Source organism: Natrix helvetica (genome assembly GCF_964273705.1).
Source record: "Natrix helvetica genome assembly, chromosome: 2".
NCBI classification, from domain to species: domain Eukaryota; kingdom Metazoa; phylum Chordata; class Lepidosauria; order Squamata; family Natricidae; genus Natrix; species Natrix helvetica.
The window spans coordinates 272,440,693-272,462,139 of NC_138552.1; the positions used below are offsets into that span (position 1 = coordinate 272,440,693).

Here is a 21,447-nt window from a genome sequence, read left to right on the forward strand (position 1 = left end):
CGCAAAGGGTATCACAAAATCTTGAGACACAGCAACAGTCATAAAAATGAACCAGTTGCCAGACATCTGAATTTTGATCACATGATCATGGAGATGCTGGAAAGTCGTAAGTGTGAAAAATGGTCATAAGACACTTTTTTCCAGTGCCGTTGTAACTTTGAATGGTTACTAAAAGAATTGTTGCAAGTCAAGGACTACCTGTATTAAGATATAAGCTAAGAGCAGCACCAATTGGTCTGGCAGAAAGAAACCTTGCCATCAATACCAGATTGGGAATTTTAAATTATGTGGCAGTGGAAAAATGTATTGGTTGGAGATGCTATCTTTCACAATTGGGGCTAGCTGGCCCTACCATAAAACACAGTGAAGCAGATGCAAATTCCAGAAGGAAACAGAATTGTGCTGGAGAAGAAATCCTATCTTGCTTATTTATTTATATCCTGCCCTTATTATTTTTACAAATGACTCAAGGCAGTAAACATATTGAACACACATTCCTCCTATTTCCCCCACAACTGCCCTGTGGGTGAGTTGTGCTGAGAGACCATGATGGCCCAATGTCACCCAGCTAGCTTTCATGACTAAAGCAGAACTTGAATTCATAGTTTCCTGCTTTCTAACTACATAGATGAAACTGGACCTCCAAGTCTGCTGCCTTCAGCTGCAGTGGGAAAACTGCAGCAGTACTATTAACCCAAACATGCTTTTCAAAAGGCAACTGGACTTTCTTGGGGTTTTTTGTCTCCTGAAAATATTTCATTCTCATCCAAGAAGCTTCTTGAGAACAGTTCTGAAGAAACTTCTTAGAGGAGAAGTGAAACATTTTCAAGAGAAAACAAAATCAAGAAAGTGCAGTTGCCTTTTGAAAAGTACCTTTGGGACAACCATGACCTGGATGATTGAGAATCTCCATAGCAGCACCATTAATTACCTCAGGAAGTCAAATCAAGATGATTTTCCTAAGAGAGAGCCTGTTCAGCCTCCCACCCCTGTGCAGAGTATAAATGTTTCCGTCAGAAACTCAAAACCCACCTGTTCCAGCTAGCCGGCCTGGCCTAATTCCAGCCTTCCCACCTCAGTTTTGGTTTTAAAATTTTATGATTGGTTTTATGGGCTAGTTTTAATTTTTATAAATTGTACAGGGGTTATTTAATTTAATTTTAATTATGTATATTATTGTTTGGATGGGTTTTTTAAATTTATACCTGTACACCGCCCCGAGTCCCTCCGGGGAGAGGGGGCGGTCTAGAAATCTAAATAATAATAATAATAATAATAATAATAATAATAATAATAATAATAATAATAATAATAATAATAATAATAAACAACTAGTTGTTTAGCAATAGGATCATTAGGAATTTTTTACAAGATGCTGCAATCTGGTTTGCATGATCTGCTTAGAAAAAGCCTTGGCTTTTTCTTGCCACTTAAGTGTCACAGATAATCCCTTTCTATCCTCATGGTGCTCATTGTTTTCCTCCTCTTCCTCCTTTCCTATCTACTCTGGAGAAAAAGATCAGACTTTTCCATATAATGTAATTATGCATAATAGTAATAGGCAACATTGCTTCTATGTTGTGGATATCTTCATATTTCCCTTTTCTCAAAAGTGAAAGCTGCTCCCCCAACTGAGATCTAGTTCTGAAGACTCCGATTATAATGATGGGCTATCATATTCAAAGCATACCTCCATTATATTCTAACCCCAGAAGAAAGAAAAGAGTTTTGTAATGGTGAAGGTTGAGATGCAGCCACCTCCACCTATTTATTATGCAACTGGCTTGCAAAATATGCCTTGGGGATAGTAATTTTCATGGATCACTTTTTCTAGCTGACAGCTTGAATGAGGGCCAACACCTAATCTTTAAGAAACAGGTCACAACAAAAAGATGCTTACGTGGCATATTGAAGTTCAAACAATTTAGTTTACATGTTGTAGATCCCGTCTGTGTAGTCAGTCTGATTCTACGATATGTGCTGTGCAAATAAGTACTCCATGGACAGATGAACCATACTTACAGTAAGCATGTTGTGCAAATAAGTCTCTGTGTGAATACTGGCTGCAACTTTTCAGATGCAGATAAACTCCGGATACCATCACTCCCAGACTAAAATTAGGAGAAAATAGTAAGAAATTAGACAATTGTGCCTTGTTGGGTCATTTTTCAGAGATATTTCCTTACCTAAACTGATAATCAGAATGGTTGTAGGCAAGTAAAAATACAATGGGAGCAGGAGCTACTTTTAACTTCCTTTGGGCTTCCTCATTGCCTTTTGCTCCTCAATGGGGGCAAGGGAGTGTTGGAAATCACAATCAAGTAACCGCAGGGATACTGCAACAGCTACAAGTTTGTGGATAAAAAGTGATCTGAACATCTTTGAAATTTCAATCCACGGGTTTTGCCTGATTGAAGGTTACAAACGGACAGGAAGATTTTAACTGTATATAGATAACTCACCTAAACTAATCTGATCTCCATCTCATCTCTGATTACAGGTCTCCCAATACCGTAAGACAAAGACACCAGTAATTCTATTGCCTCTTATAACACTTTGGCATTTTTTAAACTATCTTGCATTACACCTCCTTTTAACTTGGTGATAATTTTCTAGTTTAACATTTTTATTGAGTTGTAAGAAAAAGTAAGTTTTAAGAATGGTAGGGAGGAAAAAGGGGAAGAGAAGTGAGGGTAGTGGGGGAAAGGAAACATTGACTTCTGGCTGTTGCAGTAAAATAAGGCATTAAGATCAAATCATAACTTTTTGTTTTTTCATAATAATATAAACTAGCCATTTCTAAACCCAAAATCAAAGTTCCATTATTTTCTACTTCAAGCACAAAGTTCAGAAGCAATTTTTCTTTAATCAAAATACTCAAATTTGGCCATTTCAGCCAACTCCATCAACTTCTGCAACCATTGTTCCAAACTTGGTGATAATTTTGAACATGGAATTAAACAAGAAAGCAATTCGTGAGTAAAGGTACTCATCACAAATGTTTGAATGTCAGCGTAGCTGCTACTATCTCCACTTCTTTAAAAAGACGTATATGCTTATGTGAGAACTCCAACTTTCTTGAATAGGAAGATTCTCAATCATCCAGATCATGGTTGTCCCAAAGGTGCTTTTCCAAAAGGCAAACTGCACTTCTTTTTTTTCCTTTGAAAACATTTCACTTCTCATCCAAGCTGAAGAACAATAAACACTAGCTGTATCCCCAACATATTTAATCTTAAGTTCTGAATCCAGTTTTTAATAAAGTATTGAATACACTGAATAATAATCTTTCTGGGCACAGTATATTCCATAAACTAACCTAACATGAAAGGAGGTTACACAAACAGTAAATTAGTTTAGGTCAGAGGTCTTGCAACTTGGCAACTTTAAGACTTGTGGACTTCAACTCCCAGAATTCTCCAGCCAGCTCTGGGAGTTGAAGTCCACAAGTCTTAAAAGATGCCAAGTTTGGAGTATGCAAACGCAACAGCCAGATCTCAAAAGAGCCACGGGTAAGGATCTGTGGAACCAACACATCCACCACGCAGCATTTAAAGCGCTCCCTCAGTGGGCAGAGTTGGCGCACGTGCAAAAACCAGGCAGATTCTGCCGTAAACAGCCAATCCAATCCGAGCGGACGCTCCTCTACCACTGCCTGTCTCGCGACAGCATTCCTCCTTGGAGACGAGGCGTAGTGGGAAGGGTGGAGGGAAGAGAGAGGGAGGGAATACGGGAGCGGGAAAGCGAGCAGGGGAAAAAGGGAGAGAAGGGGGCGTGTCCAGAAAGTTCGCTTCTTTGGACCCGAAGCCCAATGAGCGGCGTGGCCCAGTGACTGACAGCCTTTGAAAGCCAACGGGAGGATCGGCATTGGCAGTCCTGTCAGAGCGCAAAGCGGGCCTTCTTCCACGCCGAGATGGAGCGCTCGAGTAGTTCCATCAGACGCGGCTCCAACCCGCTCGCCAAGAGTTTGCGGGGCCGCCGTCGGCTCTCGGCGCCGGTCTCGGCAACAGCCTTGAGCGGCGGAGGTGGCGCGGCCGCGCGGGCTGCTGCCGGAGGGGCCCCGGTGGAGGTTGCCGAGCGCGACGCCTTCGAGAGAGGGCAGGTACCCGGCTGCGGGATAACAGTTGCCGGGGGAAGCGGCGTGGAAGTGGAGGGAAAGTTGCCGGGGGAAGCGGAGTGGGGTGTGCGCGCGCGCGTGTGTGTAGGTGACACAAGGGGGTTCGAAAGGATCAGGGTGCGGTTGGAACTTTTTACCAACTTTTCAGCCACTTTTGTACACTTTCGGGTTTAAATGGCGCGTAACAAACTCACACGGATTTTTAAGTGGAAGGGGACTTAATTTGTCATAAACCGGAATAAAGAAAAAAAAATGAGCTTGGATGAAAATGTTTCAGTATTAACAGCTTCTGTCTTTCAATCCTTCCCTGCCTCTTGAGAAGGGGCGTTTTGCCAGGGTCAGTTTTGGGAGACTGGCTGTCACCCGTCAAAGACCTCCTTCTCCTCCTAACTAAAGAGGGAAGATGGCTAGAAATATGGTGCTAGGGAACTTTTTGATCAAAGAGCGTTTGTTTGTTTTAAAAATTCACATGATTTCCCACCCTCCACACACACACAAACAATTTAAAAAGCAAATAGCCCTAAGGCAGGGGTGTCCAAACTTGGGAACTTTAAGACTTGTGGACTTCAACTCCCAGAATTCCCCAGCCAGCATGGCTGGCTGGGGAATTCTGAGAGTTGAAGTCCACAAGTCTTAAAGTTCCCAAGTTTGGACACCCCTGCCCTAAGGCATTCTAAAAGACTGGAGGGAGAAAGCTTGTACAAGTTGTCTTTGGCTCATGACCACAATTGAGTCCCAGATTTTTGTTGCTAAGTGAGACATTTGTTAAGTGAATTTTGCTTCATTTTACCACTTCTTGCCACAATTAAGTGAATCATTGCAGTTGTTAAATTAGTAACACTGTCTTCCCCCTTGACTTTGCTTGTCAGAAGGTCACAAAATGTGATCACATGACACACACACACACACACACACACACCCCGCAACGGTCATAAATGCAAGACAGTTGCCAAGCATCTGAATGTTGATCACACGATTATGGGGATGCTACAATAGTCATAAGTTTGAAAAATGGTCATAAGTCACTTTTTTCAGTGCCATTGTAACTTCCAACAGTCATTAAATGAAATGATGTAAGTTAAGGGCTACCTCTTAACTCCTTAGTGCAGTGGATTCATTGCATGAAATTAAAGATCAGGGGGCTGGAGAAATGGATGTAACTAAAGAGACCATTTTTAAAAATGGTTTTAATCTATCTAAGAAGGTTAACAGTACAGCATCAACAAAATCACAAGATTTATTTGTGGGCATTAATGGATGTGGCTAGAAATTATAGATTAAAAATAATAGTTGTGTTGTTCAATTCTGAAACAGCACTGTAACTATTCATCTGTTGCTTCAGAAGCTCAAAACAAGGCCTATAATTTCTTGAAAATCAGTACTAGATACTGTTTTGATATGTACTGAATATATACCACCAAGCTAGGCAATGTAATGAACACTAATAAACTTTCATATGCTATAACCAATAATGTTACTTATGAAAATTAGTTGCCAAAATGGTGAAATGTATGCTTTCCGAATTCAGAGCAAACCTCGGTGGGCAAGTTAGGCCAAGGCCAAACCACACAAGAGAATTTTGTAAACCAGAGCACACATGAATACAAGTCTGTATGTGGATGACCTATTTCTGGCTAGAAACAACTGGTAATGATAAAAATAAAAAGATGGATTGTTTATCACAAGACCTTTGCTCTAAGTCTGTTTTAGGTTGAGAGTGTCTTTGTCACATTTTCCAGGTGGCTGGTCACGAGTTCTGGCAGACCAGATTTGGAAAGATAGAGTGGGAGTAGTAGTAGAAGTTACTCTTGTTTTACAGAATAACAAATAATATGACTTATGTCGTCCCCCCCTTATAAGAAACTCTTCAGAGTTTGTGTGTAAAAAAAATTAATTATGAATCAAAACTCACCTTATGCTTTCTATTCTCCTGGTACATAGAGTAGTATGCTAAGTCCTGATGGCATTTATGCTAAAAAGAGGAACCTGATTCAGAAGCGTTGTGCTATAGTTACATGACTTACTTTTCTTGTATTAAATACCTTCACTTTTTGGCTCTTCGGCCTTTGAGCAAAGGAAATAATTAGTGAGAGACCATAGAAAAACTATAGAAACATGTTGCCTTCCTAGAGATTAATTTAAAAAACCTACAACTAAATAAAATTTATAAATAAAGAAACTACAAATAAAAGTTTTTCTATAAGTGTACAGTGGTTAATTGCACACTCCTTTTTTTTGTTTTCTAAGGCTTGATTTCTCTCAACTAAGCAGGTATTCATTTACAGTGCTAACTGTTGTAAAGAGCTGGCAAGAATCTTACTTATACCAGAAAAGTTGTTGCTCATGTCTGCGGTTAATCATTCTAGTTTTCTGATAGAATACTTAATTGTAAAGTTGCAGGATCCGGAATCCCAAACCAGGTGCTCTTTAGATTTATTAGAATACAGTGTTCAGCATCTGGCACTTCTAGCATGGTCTTTGACTGTGCTGGTTGAATGTAGTGATAATCCAATATGAATTAAAGCACCAAGTTACAGAGCATTGTAGTGGCTAAACACCAATTTCTATAACAGCCTTTCTCAATTTAGGAATGTTCTTTGGGAATTCTGGAAATTTTGATCCCAACACACAGAGATTAAATCTTGTGGGAGCCTGTATATTACAGCTTACTGTGATATATGATATTAACTGTTTGGTTGGCAGCGCATCTAACTGCTGGAAACAAGCTGATTTCCTTGGGCATTGATTATTCATCCCAAATAACAAAAATGAGAGGAATTTGATATGTTTGCTGTGACATGTATTCTCTTTATATCTTGTGGTATCATTGCTGTTGTTCAGGGACTGCACAGAGGTGAGCCAACTCTCTTGGCGCCATCTGGGAAGGTAAATTGTGTGTGTGTGTGTGTGTGTGTGTGTGTATGCTCCTGAAGGAGCTCTAAAATAAAATATGAAGTGTGAATTGAGTCTGAAATTCTGACTTCCCCAAACTAAAGAAAGGAGGGATTAATCTGACTGTTATTAATGACTAGAACAAAAACCTAATTGATCGTTCCAGATTATACCATTTATAAGACATTATAATGGGAAAAACTAAAAGGGAATACTGTTGTGTGTGGTTTCTGTTTATATAGGTGCACATATAGTGTGTGGTTGTATTTTGTTTCTGTTTGTACAGGTGCACTGAATTTGTTTGTTTGTTTATTATTTTTATACTCAAGGTGGCCAACATACCTAATACTTAGATCTCCTCATCTTTTCTGTGGGGAATGTAGTGATTTATTAAACATTAGCTGATAACCCGACGTTGTCCGGGTATTTATTTATAGGAGGAAAATGTCCAGACCAAACGTAATTTCTAATGTTGCATTTTCCCGCTTACCAGAGGAAGCCCCCTTCTGCAGTAATGTGAAGCCGTTACCATGGCAACTCTACTGCGCTGTACAGTAGAAGCCATTTTACAGCAGTACAGTAGAAGTCATTTTAAGGCACAACAGACAGTATCTTAATGGAACACACAGCCCAGGGGTGTTAGGGGTGTCTTACCCCCATAGTATTTTTTTCCAGAGAGTAAGTCATCTGTGTACCAAGTTTGGTTGAAATTGCTTGAGGAGTTCCAGAGTTATGCTGGAACACACACACACACACACACACTTATAGAGAGAGATTGTTAGAAATGCAGGGATAAGCAAATTTGTGATCCCGTTGATAATGAGTTGGGTTTGTGTTATTGATGAATGCATCCCAGTACTATAAAAGAGTATCTTATAATATAATATGGTAGAAATATGTAATCATTTTAGACCCAGAAAACCTCATGAATCTGGATGATTTCCTGAATTTGGGTTTTTTTCATTTCATCCTGTACAATATTGTGAAGTCTTGATTGACATTATTGTTCCTAAGCATTTACTGCTCTCTTAGAGAGTTTTGCCAGTCCCATTTACTAGAGGGCTAATCTCAATGAGGAAGCTAGGACATCAGCTATAGTACATGTGAATTGTCTCAGGATACAGCAGATTGAGCACACAGTCTGTTTAAATAGAGAAAGCAAGGGAGAACCTATTACTTCACTGCCTTCATTGCTTCTGAACGGAACAACATGGCATTGCTTTTTCATATTATGAATCACTTCCTTTACTAAGATTTTAGAGCAGAGGACTGAAACAATTTATGATTCATCATGGGCAATAAATTAATGAATTTATTTCTGAATAAATTGGCCGTGGAATCTAATGTTGGGGGAAGTTACAGGAATATAACTTGGCAACCACTTATGTTGTTATTTGGATTCTTTGGGGCTTGTAAATCTCAAGGAAGTCAGCAAGGTGTATAGAAAAATTTGGACTACCTTCCTACTCAACATTTGCTCTGTCTAGTTGCTTAATTTGACCAAGATGAGACTGGCACCTTGAGGAAGGAGACAGATGGATAACATTTACCCAAAAGATTTATGAGATTGTAGATCAGCTTCAAATACTCCATTTACTGGAAAGATTAATGAGAAGGCAACTTCAGACCCAATTGAATGGTATTGATTGTCTGATTGCCAACTGAAAAGGGCCGTTTGAGTGTGTTACTGTCACTTGTTTTATTGTATGGGTGAATGGGAGGACAGCTTTGCTAGTTCATTCTAGTGGCTTTCAGTATGGCATATAGTATCAATGTGGAATTGCTAAGAAATTCAGAATTTTGCAAAATTCTGAAAGTTGGTGAAATTCAACTCAACTCCTCTATTCCAGGAGGCAATCAGCACACTAGCATTTTGTCTAAGTTTAGTAATGAGCCAGATGAGAACAAAGCAGTATTAAATTTGAACATGGAGATATTGTTGGTAAATTTAAAAAAATGCGCTTGGAAATTGAAGTTTTGGCTGTTTGTGGGTGGGGTGCGGATACATGCCCCCAGAAAGAGCAGTTCCATCACCCTAGGAGTTCTTCATCCTCATCTGTCACAGATTCTCAGGTTCATAGTAAGGACGGTATTTGCACCACCTATGTCCCTTTCCTAGACTTGTTGGACTTGCTTGCAATTATCCATATCCAGGCGATATTATGTATCAACTATTGCAATATATATTGCCTTAGTGTCTAAAAGTGTCAATAATTGAAACATGCAGCAGCTACGCTTGTAAGCTTGTATTCCGTTTGGTTTGCCTAGGTAAAGTATTGCATGGGAATTTCTTATTTCTAAGAATAACCTGGTTGCTGAGTTTTATATCAATTGAAATGTCCAGATGCTAAACACAAGCAGTCCTATTTAGAGCAGGTTACTATAGTCAAGCCTAAAATCTAAACTACTTACAAACTGACCAGCCAAGAGATTGCCTTTCCCATTGTGAACTTTCCTGGCTTTCGGTTCTGCAGGAAGGATTACTTAGAAGATACCCCAATTGTTAGACAACCTTATTTTTAGTATGAAGGACTATATTCTTGGCTTTTCTTACATTCCTCCTGGATTATGTAATGTGCACCATGGATGTTGCATCTTTAACTCCAGGTTTTTAATTATAGCCTAATGTTTATACTTTATATTTTACTGTTTCAATATATTGTTAATTTTGTTTGTTCATTAGAATAGAAAGATAAGATACGTAGTACATTGGATATGAAGTTAAAAATAAGAAATCATCTACAAATAAATCATAAGGTATTCATCCAAGATGGCATCTCTATTTAAATAAGGAAATATTAATTGGCCAACAAGGAAATATAGCAAAAGAGAAATGCCTTTAAAAATAGTTGATCAATTGATTAGATTTTGATTAACTAATTTGAATACCACCAAAAAATAATTATGAAGTATGGCAGTGATCTGAATTGGGAATGGGTATACAGATGGCACAGGCTTGCTAAGGGACAGTTAACAACAGTTTTATAAAGGATGAATGGTATTCTCATAGTAGTATTTTCATTTTTTGTGACTTTCACCACATGTTAATATAATGACATAATATAATGTGAAGATAAGCTACTTCATTTAAGGCTTACAGATTCTGAAAACTGAAGTTATAACTTCTGATAAAAAGAACTCCATTATTGTGGCCACTATTGACAGCCATCAATTTGTGTTCAGAAGATAATACATTAAATATTTATTATGCAGAAATAAAGCAGCTTTTAACAAAGAAGAGAGGGATGGGAGGGAAAAAACATCTTAGGGTTTAGTGCTTTTTTCCAGCACAGTTTTCTAGAAAATGGTTGGGGTTATTCTGACTTTTATCTATTTAAAAACAGACCAATAAAATGATTTTGGAGAAGCTAATACTTTACCAGAAGATGGGATTTGTGTTGTAAATGTGTTAAACATGAAGTATTTGTTATCTTTGATATGAAAGAGTGCATTGCTCACTGAGCTTGATGGTTATAGTGCAGAACTATTACAAGCACATACCAAGCGGATTTATAACAGGTCAAATTTTCAGCACACGAAATACACAGAAACGGATCAAACTGTGGCTAAGGCCAGTTTTATATTGAGTACAAACTAAAGGAAATAATTCATCTTGTTAGAGCATTTCATTTAATTTTCTTAGAGGTCTAGTGAGAGGAGAACTCTGTAATTCAAAAATTAGGTTCACACATTATGCTAGAAACCATAATATGATTAGTTCAGCTTTAGCTTTATTGCATACATGTATACCTTTTATCTGAGCACTAAAGGTGGGTGTACTTAGGGTCTCTCCACAATATTATTCTTCAGATATTTGTTGGGCTACAAGAGTATAACAGCTACAGAATCACATAATGAGCTCTGTGGTCAAGTGGTGTCTTGATACAAGTCTAACAATTACAGTTTACAAAACATAATATATTGCTTAGTGTTAAGTGTCTTTATATTCAACAAGCTATGTGTAAACAAAACATGGCTTAACATGATTAATGAACTTCAACCATTAAGCATCACAGTCACTCAAACAAATGTGCTGTTAACAGATTGAGCTGGATAGCATCTACTATCTTGTCAGGTGCCTCACCCCAAACCCCAAAGCAGATGAAAAAGACCAAAATTGAGGCAACAGCACCTCCAAGAATCAATTGATCAACACCTCATAAGAAATATCAGTTCATCAACCAACTCCTCTAAGATCATATGTGATGCAGACTACAAATGCTACAAGACAACACCATCCCCCTCCTTCCCTTTCTAAGGAAGCCTCACAGGGAAATGGAGTGAAACATCTGCTAGGAGCCTGCTTAGTATGTCAGTATTAATCCCTTAAAGTCTGGAGAATTTGACCACAAATTATGTACAGTACAGCAAACCTGGACCATCTTCTGTTCCAGAAATACATAACCTATTGTGTTAAATTGAACTATGCACAATTCATGGTTTTTAACCAGGTTTTTGAAGATGATCTTGAGAGTCCCTTGGCTGAAATGAGAATATTGTAATCATGAAAGAAAGCTACATTGCTATCGTTAATGGAAAAACATGAAAAAAATAAGAACAAGCCTGGAATTTCATGAATTTCTATATGCGGCTCTACAGAATTTTGGATTTCAAAATTGGAGCTTTATTGTGAGATTGGCAGCTGTATAAATGCAATAAGTAAATAAATAATTTTAAGCATGCTGTTGATTACTTATTTTTCAAAATTCAGGGGCATACTGTTTCTCATACAGGATATCCAGAATGCAATTTTTGGACAACTTGTTCAAAAACTGTCATGTTTCTGAAGTCTAGGATGAACAAAGAAAATAAGTAGAAATAACTTTCAGAATGGAGACAGGTATGCAAGCAATAGCATGATACATATGTTTCTTTGTTAAGCATTGAAACTAGGCTGCATTGGCTGGAGTTTGTAGTATTCTGAAATTGGTTTTATACTTCTATATTTGATGCTAAATGTCAAAATTTAAGATGATCCCAATTTTTTTGTGATAGTACATAACTAAACCTGCTTTCTTCAAGGCAGGCAAATGTTCGGTCCTGGTCACACTCATTAATTGAGTGTGTGGTGGTAAACATTGTCCCAATAGAAGACATAGCAAATGCTTCAGACAATTATTGAAAAGTGGTTCTTTCATAATATGATTTCTCCTCTCTTTTCTTCCATTACTCTTTTCCCCCCCAAATAATCATTATATGTGTTTACACTTAACCCCTATAAGTTCTGTATTCAGCCATTTGGAGTTGTTTAGTAGACTCCAAATATATTTTTTCCTTCCTGATTCTTTTTTCATTATTAATGGTTCTGATTTTTATAAATAAAAAACAGTAAGTGAATGCTGCTGATTTATTGTTTAAAGGTCAGATCCTCCTAATCGCTAAGATTTTGTGGGTTGGTAACTGAACAGACAGATTTGCTCCTCATTACATCCTTTATTGTGCAAGTAGCCTAGCTTGTGTTCTGTCCTGTGATTCCAATGAATATGCAGACACACGCTTGGCTGTCTGCCACAACTAATTACATAGATAAAGCCACCCCTTGGCTAGAAGCCTAGAAAGCTATCTTCAAGAAACCAAGATTAAACTTACGGAATGCTTTCTCAACGGCTAGTAAACTGGACTGTTGTTTCCTGCAAAGATTCCCCTCCCGTCGCTCCACCTATGAACTCTTTGGGAGGGGCCACAACCTTAGCCAGCTGTCCCTACTTCCTTCTATGACGTCTTCTCCACAGCTGTTCCTTTCTCCTCTCAGCTCTACACATACGCACATCAGGGACAACCTCCCTTTGTTCCTCCTCACTGCTCCCTGACTCAGATGCCACCTGGTGGCCAACAGGCCTCTCTAGTTCCTGCTCTGTCTCCAAACACCCTCCAGAGTCTTCCTCATCCTCCAGAGCAGTCCCATAATGGTCTGAGCTGTCAGAGTCCACCAACAGCTCAGCTGGCCGCTCCTGGGCCACAACACTTTGACATCTGTCATTTTTTCTTTTAGAGAAAGACCATTGAAGAAAATATGGTGACTAGCACAATGCACTTTGATAAGTAGCATTAAAGAGACTTTCATTTGGAACATTTCTTGTCATAAAACATAAGCTAAAAGCCAATGGCAATCCGGAGCAGCAAAAGCAATATTTGGGAACTATAGGCATCTCTGCTATCACTTTTTTCTTAAAGTTTTTTTCTCAAACATTCAGCTAGACCTTAATAACATTTTTAATGTTTTTATTTTATTTGTTTGATTTAAGCAGTGGAATTCACATGCTGTTGGCATCTGTTTCCTGACAAGTTAATCCTAATGCTTTTGAAGAAAATTAAATATAATTCATGCTTATTTGTTGTAGTCTTTTCTAATACTTTTGTTTTAGAAGCACATTAATCATCTGGAATATTTTTAGCAGGAGTATGACTTTATGAAAAAATAAGAAAGAGAAGAATTCAGATAGGGATATGGTAAAGAGAATATACCCTTTCATTACTCTTTAAAAACAAATTTTGGTAGCTCATGTATGTTCTACTTGCTGTATAGAGAAACAATCTTCATGAGATTAGTGCTTTCTAATTATTTTGAAATGCCTCCCCCCTCCTCCCCTGTAAGCATCATTTTTAGGACACATGTCTGAGGTATGTTCTTTTAAAAAATGCAAGAATTAGTTAATGCTAAATAATACAATACAATACAATAGTAGAGTTGGAAGGGACCTTGGAGGTCTTCTAGTCCAACCCCCTGCCTAGGCAGGAAACCCTATACCGTTTCAGGCAAATGGCTACCCAACATCTTCTTAAAGACTTCCAGTGTTGGGGCATTCACAAGTTCTGGAGGCAAGCTGCTCCACTGATTAATTGTTCTAACTGTCAGGAAATTTCTCCTCAGTTCTAAGTTGCTTCTCTCCTTGATTAGTTTCCACCCATTGCTTCTTGTTCTACCCTCAGGTGCTTTGGAGAATAGTTTGACTCTGTCAGGGGAAAAATGCCCTGGGGAAATCTGAGATCAATGGACCGTGGCTGATTCCCTTCCGCATATCTTTTGAGATATTGAGAAAAATAAAAGTCTTTAAAAGTATTCTAATTAATAAACAAACTTTAATAATAAAATAAAAAAAGTAAATGAAACAGAAATAACTAATGGTTACATTTTGATAATGAAAGCTACGTCTGCCAAGCTGGCAGCCGAACAAAGAAGAAAGGAATTTTGGAATGTGTAACGCGTGCGCAATAAATCACTTTCAGATAACATTTTGTTTTATGACCTGCGCAATAAAGCTTTCTTAGTTTAACTCTTGAATGTCAGTTTAGGCAGTTCAGGCCTAGCAAACTTTTTAACATTGTGACATCCCTTCTTTTGCTAGTCTGGGCTGACGTCATCAAATCATCAATTAAGGCACATCTTCTTTCGCAGATACTCGTGTTGATTTGCGGCGAGTGCTTTGTTAAGCATGTCTGCGATCTGATCATGTGTAGAAACATATTGCAATTTAACAAAACCTTGCTTAACTAATTGCTTTGTGTTTTGATAACGAATGTCAATGTGTCTGGACCTAGAACCTGTAAAATGTGACTCAGAAATATAAACCACAGATACATTATCTTCCATCACGGTGATTGGTCGAATCGGACGTGTCCAGATATCTGTGATCAAAGCATCAAACCACGTTAGAGAATTACAAGCATCTGAAACACAAGCATATTCAGCTTCAGTAGATGAACATGAAACAAAACTCTGTTTTCTCACTTGCCAGTAAACAGGACAACCATTTAGGAACATCATGTAACCAGAAGTGCTTTTGCGTGACTTCTTGTCGCTCGCCCAGTCGGAATCAGCAAAACAAATCAGCTTTGGTTGATCAGTGTGTGTTGGTTCTAGCAATAACTTCATGTGCTTAGTGTGTTTTAGGTATTTCAACAACTTCTTAATGCATGACCAATGAAATTGTGTTGCCTTACCTACGTGTCGTGATAAAAGATTAACACTAAGTGCGATGTCAGGTCTGGTCCAACTACTAATGTATAATAGTGAACCAATGACTGAACGATAAAGTGTTTGATCCTCGAACTCAGGACTTGGTTCATGTGTTAAGTTGTGAAAATCTGTTTGCATGGGTGTCTTTGTTGTGCTAGCATCTTTCATGTTGCAATGATGTAGAATGTGGTCAATTTTCTCTTCTTGTGAAAGACTAAACCCCTTCTGTGTCTTTTCAATTTGAACACCTAAATAAGTGCTAATGTGTCCTAAAGATTTTAGTGTGAAGTATCTCTGCAAACTTTTAGCAAAAAACTCATTTTCTTATTTGGACCAATATAAACAATATCATCAACATAAACAAGAATTATCTCATATGCATTGTTAGATCTTTTTGTGAACACGCATTCATCAGTTTCGGACTTAATAAAGCCCATTGAATTTAGTTTGTCAGTAAGACATAAATACCACATTAAACCTGACTGTTTCAGACCATAAAGACTTTTGTTCAGGAACCAGGTATCCCCTTCTTGCTTTCGGAATCCTGGAGGGCTTCTCACATAGATCTCTTAATCTAGGTCTGCATGTAGATACGCTGTGTCCACATCAAATTGAAAAACTTCTAAACCAAGAATAGTTGCAGTGGTTAAGGCAATTTTTACACTTTCAGTTCTGACTGTTGGTGAGTAAGTGTTTGTGTAGTCCTCAGGATAACGTTGAGCGAAACCCTGAGCTACCAGTCTGGCTTTGTATAAAGACTCACCATTTGGTTTCTTCTTGATTCTGTAGACCCATCGAGTGCCAATGACTTTCTTGTTTGCTGGAGGTTTTGCAGGTGTGAATACATTAAGTTTCTTTAAACTGTCCATTTCATCCTGCATTGCATCATACCACTTGTCTTGTTCTGAATCAGGAAGCTGTTTGATTTGTGTGAATGTCTCAGGAGGAAGAGTAACGTTGCAAATCAAAGGTACTGGTGTTTTTGTCAGTTGCCATGAATAACGTTGTGGAGGGATTCCTTTTGTGGCCCTCTTGGAGCGTCTAGGAGCAACAGACCAGTCTTCTTCTTCTTCTTCATCATCATCCTCGTCCTCACGTTCGTCGCTAGCATCAGCATCCGCGGCTTGCGAAGACGGAACATCAGTTTGTGAAGAACTGGTAGAAGGAATATCTGCCTGCGAATTGCCATCAGGCTGCGTGGCATCTGGAACACCATCTCTAGGAAAATAAACTTCAGGATCATTGGAATGAATCCTGGACCAGTCAATGTCTTCCTCAAAATTAGCAGATTGTGAAATGACAATCACATGTTTAGTATCAATGAATTTGAACCATTTTGAATTATCATCAATACCCATAAATCTTAGTCTCTTTGCTACTGTACCTCCCTTTCTTCTTTGACTTAAGGGAGTGTTCACCATAGCATATGAACCAAAAATGTGGAGGTTCTTGAGATCAGGCTTGTAGCCATACAGCATGTAGAAAGGAGTTTGATTGATTACACTGCTCCAAGTACGGTTGACAATGTAATTTGCATATTTGATTGCTTCACCCCAGTATGCGTTACTGAGATTGGCATCTTCTAGAAGACAACGCATCATGGTTTGTAGAACCCCTTGTCTTCTTTCTACGACTCTGTTATGAGCCGGTGTATATGGAGCAGATGTCTGATGAAGAATTCCATTCTTACGCATCCAGTCCTGGAAACGCTGAGACATGAATTCTGCACCACGGTCACTCTGGATTCTGGCGATGCGAACTTGGTATTGTGTAGAAACAAACACTGCAAAGTCTTTAAAGATCTGAAAGGTCTCAGATTTCTCTCTCATAGGATATACAAATCCATATCTAGAATGATTACCTACAATTGTTAAAAAATACTTTCTGCCACCAAGTGTTGGTGGGAAAGGACCCACTATGTCAGTGTGTACCAAATCAAAAATGCGTGTTGACCGGCGTGTAGCGTGTTTTGGAATTGGAGCCGCCTTGGATTTAGCCTTTTTGCAAACCGCACAATCCAAAAACACCTTACACCCCTTTAGATCCAAACCTTTTGCGAACTCCGGCATCTTTCTAAGAACACGGAAACTGGCATGCCCCAATCTTCTGTGCCACTTGTGAATACACCTGGAATGCAAAGGTTTACCAGTTAGTGAATTCTCAACATTAACAGTTTCATGAGGACCCTCAGGCTTGCTCTGAGCAATCTGTTTTTGTTTTCTCTGTTTGTTGGCTTTAGGAGCCTTTGGCACAGTAACGTTTTCTCTCTCTGGGACAACTCTCTCTGGGTCTACGTTGTGCCTTTTTGGAGTTTGCATACTTGCCTGTGCTTGCCCTTTAGGCTTTGGCTTTAAGTAATAAACACCACCAATCAGCATGGTTTCAGCAACAATATCTCCATCTTTAACTAAGTAACTTGCTTTTTCGAGATGGTGAACCTGGAACTTTAAATCTCTAGACAAGTGACTTTGACTAAGCAAATTACTGGTTGCTGAAGGTATGTAATAAACATCAGGGATGTGTGTATCGAGCTCTTCAATGTAAACAGTTCCTTTTCCCATGACCTTGCAAGTGTGGTTGGTGAAGGAATACAGTTCTCGATACTCGGGCTCTGGTTCGCCCATCTCTGTGAAAAGTTCCCTTCTGTGGGTAACGTGCACAGCTGCTCCACTATCTAAAGTCCACAAAAGACGTCTGTCGAACTTTGGATCAGGTTGTGGAACGTTGGTTATGGCCAGTGTCACAAGTGGAGCTTGTGAATCACGCCTTGGACCACGACGGCCTTGTCTTCCGCCTCTACCTCTGCCTCTGGAATCTGTTCCTCTGGGCTGGTACGTGGCGGGAGCTGGAACTCGTTGGGGACAATCCCGGGTGTCGTGTCCCACACGGTTGCAGGTGTAGCACTTTGGCATCCTTGGAGCGTAGCCTCTTCCTTGGAAGGGACGTCTGGCTGGAGCCTTTGACGCTGGAGGTCGTTGCAGATGTGGTGTAGCTAACCTGATAGCTTCGTCTTCCACTAAAAGTCTGCAAACGTGGTTAACTGTGCGTTGAGCAATAGGCACGTAGTTAATCTTTGCAACAGCATCTTTCCATTCATAATTCAATGAGTTAATGATGATGCTAATCATTTGGATATCATCGATTACATGGCCATTTTGTCTCAATTCACTTCTCATTCTTTTCAGTTTGGTCAAATGTCCACCAATTCGTTCACCAGGTTTCAACTTCGAACCATGGAACTCAGACATGAGCAAACATGAAGATTCAATTGAAACGGGCCTGTAGCAATCTTCCAAAATAGCCCATATTTCTTGGGCAGTTGCATCAGGTGGAAAGATACCTTGGATCTCAATTTCCATTGACATGAGTAAAGTCGTGATTGCTCTGTTTTCGAGGTCTCTCATTGCAGGCGTCCAGGGCTGAGGGGGAGGATTAAAAACCATGGAATGTGTGCCTTCTCTTCGAAGCAAGAGCGCAATTTCACTGACCCAGGCTTTATAATTCTCTCCTGACTCCTTTAATTTGGACTCACCAGTCAAGGGGGTGACTGTGAATACCTGCTGAGGAACAATTTGTTGCTCTGGTTGCAAATCTGGTTGTTGAACCAGGGGATGCTGGGGTTGCATCATTGGCCTTTGCGTGGCAACATCAAATTGGCTTCCTCGAATTCGCCTTTCGCTTTGCCTTTTTCCATCTAGGGAGGATTCAACGCCGCCAGGGGGTGTTGAAGACTTAACCTTTGGAGGCAAAGTTTTGGCTTCTAAAGGACTCATAGCCAATTCTTTAAAATTGTCACGAAGCTGCATCATCTTTTGCTGTAATAATTTTTCTCCGCCAGCAGATGGCAGTGCAGCTTCACTTTTTGGCTGCAGTCGTCTATACGTATGCGGAAGTTCAGTTGACTCAAAAGGACCACGTGACCTCGGTGACGTGTACATGTCTCTTTGTTCTAATTGACCAATGAACTCTGTGGGGTGTGTCTTAGGCTGTTGTTTTGAAGACAAGATGGCGTCCTCAGACATTTTGGGAGTGGGGGAGCTCCCCCTACTTCGCTTTATTTCGTTAAAGCACTCTCTCACCTCCCTAGTATATTTTTCAAACAGCTTTAATCGATATAGATAGCTTTGCATTTCTTGCTCATCATCTGGGGAGATTTCATAAACTTTGCTTTCTGCGTGGGAGGATTTTTTCTCTGCCGGCAGTTGCCGTTTAGACTTTTGCCGTTCATTAATTGTATCTTGATAATGAGGGAGGTTTACTGACCTCAGTCCGTAGATCTTGCCTTCTGTAGCTCCTTCCCCCACATCTGGCTCAGCACCTGAAGAATCTTGCTCCTCTGTGTCTGAGGGAATGGATTCTTTCGAGCGCTTTCCATGTCCGTGTTTTTTTCTTTTCTTTCTCTTCTTTGACATGGCTAATTAGCCTTAGTCGGTTATCTTAAGATAGCGCGAAGAGAAAATACAGCCATAAATTGTAGCCATCTCAGCTTGTATCATCGAACCAAACTCTGCATACCAAGTTGTCAGGGGAAAAATGCCCTGGGGAAATCTGAGATCAATGGACCGTGGCTGATTCCCTTCCGCATATCTTTTGAGATATTGAGAAAAATAAAAGTCTTTAAAAGTATTCTAATTAATAAACAAACTTTAATAATAAAATAAAAAAGTAAATGAAACAGAAATAACTAATGGTTACATTTTGATAATGAAAGCTACGTCTGCCAAGCTGGCAGCCGAACAAAGAAGGAAGGAATTTTGGAATGTGTAACGCGTGCGCAATAAATCACCTTCAGATAACATTTTGTTTTATGACCTGCGCAATAAAGCTTTCTTAGTTTAACTCTTGAATGTCAGTTTAGGCAGTTCAGGCCTAGCAAACTTTTTAACATCGTGACAGACTCCCTCTTCTTTGTGGCAACCTCTGAGATATTGGAACACTGCTATCATGTCTCCCCTAGTCCTTCTTTCTCTTAAGCTAAACATACCCAGTTCCTGCAACCGTTGTTGTTTTAGTCTCCAGTCCCCTAATCATCTTTGTTGCTCTACTCTGTATAAATAAGTGTAACATTAAAAAAAACTAATGGTATTCATTAATGTTTTTATATAATAAGGGCCCCTTAAAGATAATATATGGTATTATGATATAAACAATACATATATAAATAAGTGCTGTTTATATGGCAAGAGAGGATAACTTTTTAAAATTGTAATAGTGAAATGACATTCTAGAGCAGTGTTTCTCAACCTTGTCAACTTGAAGATGTCTGGACTTCAACTCTCAGAATTCCCCAGCCAGCATTCGCTGGCTGGGGAATTCTGGGAGTTGAAGTCCAGATATGTTCAAGTTGACAAGGTTGAGAAACACTGTTCTAGAGGAAGAAAAGGAAGGAGAAACAAGCCACTGGAATAGGCAAAAAACCATCCTGGTTATGCAACCTGCACACAGATTAGTAGGGGCCCTTTGTTGAAGCATTGCCTTAGGAAGAGAATCAGTTTACTAGCAATGGTTGAAATTATGGACTTAGATTGGGAAAATCCAATTATGGAATCTCAATGGGCTATACCAGTCATAGCAAACCTTTTCGGCACTGAGTGCCCAAACCGGAAGGCATGTGCATGAGCATGCGCCAAAGTGTCAGAAACCCTAAGATCAGCTGGCCAGTGCGCATGTGCGTGTTAACCAGCTGTTTTTCAGGTTTCCGGCATGTGCATGCGTGCCAGCCAGCTGCTCTTTGCACACGCCAGAGCACTGGAAACCTGAAGACCAGCTAGCCGGCATGTGCCTCCCTGTTTTTTGGCTTTGTTTTGGGCCGTTTTCAGATCATTTTTGGCCTGAAAAACAGCCTGAAAACAACCAAAAAACAGCCTGACAACGTTTGAAAAACGCTTGAGGTGTGCTACGTGCGCGTGCGCAGTAGGTAAAAAAATGCTGTGCATGCGCAGAAGCAAAAAACAAGGTGGCTGCGCCTACGGCGCCACCAATATAACCCATTCCGGGGCGTGGCCAGCCAAGTTACTACCTACTCTGCTAAACCAGTAGGAACCCACCTCTGAAAGATTGCAGGTAGCTGTTTAAGCTGTAAAATTGATAGCCTATCAAAGCAATAATTTACTCCTAGCTTTAATAGGGTTAATTAATGGGAAAAGATCTATTAAGAGATATAGTCTTGAAAACTAAAGTACCTCCACGTTGGGCACAGCGTGCTTCTAAAATTCAGGTTCAAGTGAACAGTTGCAGAAGAGTGATACATCTCTTTTTCATTTACAAGCACCCCAGAGTTAGTGACCAGTGTGAGAAAATACTGGAGTAAACCTTGTACAACTTAAGTTTTCTAATGTTCTTATTTAAGAGTTTACCAGGCATTAGTTCCCTTAGAAGACCAGCAGGATATTTACATTAACATTTGAAAAACATGCATAATGTATTGAAAAATAAGAATTTTGATATTCATTTTGAAGTACATTATGTGCCTTAATATGTA

General features: G+C 39.4%; 1 protein-coding gene across 3 annotated transcripts in view; it reads left to right on the forward strand.

Moving 5' to 3' along the window:
- Positions 1-3,790: 3,790 nt before the first annotated feature.
- Positions 3,791-21,447, forward strand: part of HIP1 (huntingtin interacting protein 1) — a 75,266-nt gene continuing 57,609 nt past the window's right edge. For 2 of the 3 annotated variants that reach the window (XM_081941189.1, XM_081941190.1), the window contains exon 1: positions 3,791-4,102. In XM_081941189.1, coding sequence (XP_081797315.1) covers positions 3,914-4,102 — 189 coding nt within the window. In that variant the 5' untranslated portion in view covers positions 3,791-3,913. The remainder of the gene's footprint in view (positions 4,103-21,447) is intronic. The other variant, XM_081941192.1, reaches the window with a different exon arrangement.